General features: G+C 49.7%; 1 protein-coding gene across 1 annotated transcript; it reads left to right on the plus strand.

Moving 5' to 3' along the window:
- Positions 1-1,776: 1,776 nt before the first annotated feature.
- On the plus strand, positions 1,777-3,036 carry LOC137636648 (uncharacterized). Its single transcript, XM_068369044.1, has one exon. The coding sequence runs from the start codon at positions 1,777-1,779 to the stop codon at positions 3,034-3,036; it is 1,260 nt and encodes a 419-aa protein (XP_068225145.1).
- Positions 3,037-3,263: the final 227 nt, after the last annotated feature.

Consider the following 3,263-nt stretch of genomic DNA (forward strand, 5'->3'; position numbering starts at 1 on the left):
CATTTTCACCCATTCCCAAGTCACGAGACACGTCTCGTCATTTTCGCCCATTCCCAAGTCACGAGACACGTCTCGTCATTTTCGCCCATTCCCAAGTCCCGAGACACGTCTCGTCATTTTCCCCCATTCCCAAGTCACAAGACACGTCTCGTCATTTTCACCCATTTCCAAGTCACGAGACGCGTTCCATAATTTTCACCATTCCCAAGTCACGAGCCACGTCTCATCATTTTCACCCATTCCCAAATCACGAGCCACGTCTCGTCATTTTCGCCCATTCCCAAGTCACGAGCCACGTCTCGTTATTTTTGCCCATTCCCAAGTCACGAGCCACGTCTCGTCATTTTCGCCCATTCCCAAGTCATGAGACACGCCTCGTAATTTTCACCATTCCCAAGTCACGAGACACGTCTCGTAATTTTCACCATTCCCAAGTCACAAGACACGTCTCGTCATTATCACGACATTCCCAAGTCACGAGACACGTCACATCATTTCCACCCATTCCCAAGTCAGGAGACACGTCTCGTCATTTTCACACATTCCCAAGTCACGAGACAGGCTCGTCATTTTCACCCATTCCCAAGTCACGAGACACGTCTCATAATTTTCACCATTCCCAAGTCACGAGACACGTCTCGTCATTTTCACGACATTCCCAAGTCACGAGACACGTCACATCATTTCCACCCATCCCCAAGTCACAAGACACGTCTCGTCATTTTCACCCATTCCCAAGTCACGAGACACATCTCGTCATTTTCATGACATTCCCAAGTCACGAGACACGTCACATCATTTCCACCCATTCCCAAGTCACAAGACACGTCTTGTCATTTTCGCCCATTCCCAAGTCACGAGACACGTCTCGTCATTTTCACCCATTCCCAAGTCACGAGACACGTCTCGTCATTTTCACCATTCCCAAGTCACGAGACACGTCTCGTCATTTTCACGACATTCCCAAGTCACGAGACACGTCACATCATTTCCACCCATTCCCAAGTCAGGAGACATGTCTCGTCATTTTCACCCATTCCCAAGTCACGAGACAGGCTCGTCATTTTCGCCCATTCCCAGGTCACGAGGCACGTCTCATCATTTTCACCAATTCCCAAGCCACGAGACACATCTCGTCATTTTCACCCATTCCCAAGTCACGAGACACGTCTCGTCATTTTCACCCTTTCCCAAGTCACGAGACATGTCTCGTCATTTTTCACCCATTCCCAAGTCACGACACACGTCTCATCATTTCCACCCATTCCCAAGTCAGGAGACACGTCGCGTCATTTTCACACCATTCACAAGTCACGAGACACGTCTCGTCATTTTCACCCATTCCCAAGTCACGAGACACGTCTCGTCATTTTCGCTCATCCCCCAGGTCACGAGACACATCTCATCATTTTCACCCATTCCCAAGTCACGAGACACATCTCATCATTTTCACCCATTCCCAAGTCACGAGACACGTCTCATCATTTTCACCCATTCCCAAGTCACGAGACACGTCTCGTCATTTTCGCCCATTCCCAAGTCACGAGACACGTCTCGTCATTTTCGCCCATTCCCAAGTCACGAGACACGTCTCGTTATTTTCGCCCATTCCCAAGTCCCGAGACACGTCTCGTCATTTTCCCCCATTCCCAAGTCACGAGGCACGTCTCGTCATTGTCACCCATTTCCAAGTCACGAGACACGTTCCATAATTTTCACCATTCCCAAGTCACGAGCCACGTCTCATCATTTTCACCCATTCCCAAATCACGAGCCATGTCTCGTCATTTTCGCCCATTCCCAAGTCACGAGCCACGTCTCGTCATTTTTGCCCATTCCCAAGTCACGAGCCACGTCTCGTCATTTTCGCGCCCATTCCCAAGTCATGAGACACGCCTCGTAATTTTCACCATTCCCAAGTCACGAGACACGTCTCGTAATTTTCACCATTCCCAAGTCCCGAGACACGTCTCGTCATTATCACGACATTCCCAAGTCACGAGACACGTCACATCATTTCCACCCATTCCCAAGTCAGGAGACATGTCTCGTCATTTTCACCCATTCCCAAGTCACGAGACACGTCTCGTCATTTTCACACATTCCCAAGTCACGAGACAGGCTCGTCATTTTCACCCATTCCCAAGTCACGAGACACGTCTCATAATTTTCACCATTCCCAAGTCACGAGACACGTCTCGTCATTTTCACGACATTCCCAAGTCACGAAACACGTCACATCATTTCCACCCATTCCCAAGTCAGGAGACATGTCTCGTCATTTTCACCCATTCCCAAGTCACGAGACAGGCTCGTCATTTTCGCCCATTCCCAGGTCACGAGACACGTCTCATCATTTTCACCAATTCCCAAGTCACGAGACACGTCTCGTCATTTTTACCCATTCCCAAGTCACGAGACACGTCTCGTCCTTTTCGCCCATTCCCAAGTCACGAGACACGTCTCGTCATTTTCACCCATTCCCAAGTCACGAGACACGTCTCGTCCTTTTCGCCCATTCCCAAGTCACGAGACACGTCTCGTCATTTTCACCCATTCCCAAGTCACGAGACACGTCTCGTCCTTTTCGCCCATTCCCAAGTCACGAGACACGTCTCGTCATTTCCACCCATTCCCAAGTCACGAGACACGTCTCGTCATTTTCGCCCATTCCCAAGTCACGAGACACGTCTCGTCATTTCCACCCATTCCCAAGTCACGAGACACGTCTCGTCATTTTCGCCCATTCCCAAGTCACGAGACACGTCTCGTCATTTCCACCCATTCCCAAGTCACGAGACACGTCTCGTCATTTCCACCTATTCCCAAGTCACGAGACACGTCACGTCATTTTCCCATTCCCAAGTCACGAAACACGTCTCGTCATTTTCACCCATTCCACCCACTTCCCCCATCATCAGCCCCACTCCCCTTCCCCCAGAATACCCAACCCCCTCAACTCCTCCCTCCATTTCGAGTCTTATACCGTCATTGCGACAACTGTTCAGAACCCAAGTTTATGGCCTCATTCAATAACCGTCTCTGGGACTCCCCTGCCGTGTGTGTAAGGGGCTTGCATACGTGTCGCTTGAGAATTGAATGAATTGATTAACAATTCGCTATTTCCTCATTTATCAGAAGCCGGAGGAGGAACACACTGTCGCTGTCTTTCGAGTGCTCTGAATGCTAGAGTTTGTTAGTTGGTCTTTCCGGTATGCAGTTGAGAATGCAGCTCGGTGGGTATCGCAATAACCTGCATTGTG

The sequence above is a fragment of the Palaemon carinicauda genome, unplaced genomic scaffold (assembly GCF_036898095.1).
Source record: "Palaemon carinicauda isolate YSFRI2023 unplaced genomic scaffold, ASM3689809v2 scaffold3476, whole genome shotgun sequence".
NCBI lineage: Eukaryota > Metazoa > Arthropoda > Malacostraca > Decapoda > Palaemonidae > Palaemon > Palaemon carinicauda.

What these genes read in the sequence shown, in the direction of transcription:
- LOC137636648 (XM_068369044.1), top strand. Translation starts at nt 1,777, where the DNA reads ATGTCTCGTCATTTTCGCCCATTCCCAAGTCACGAGCCACGTCTCGTC.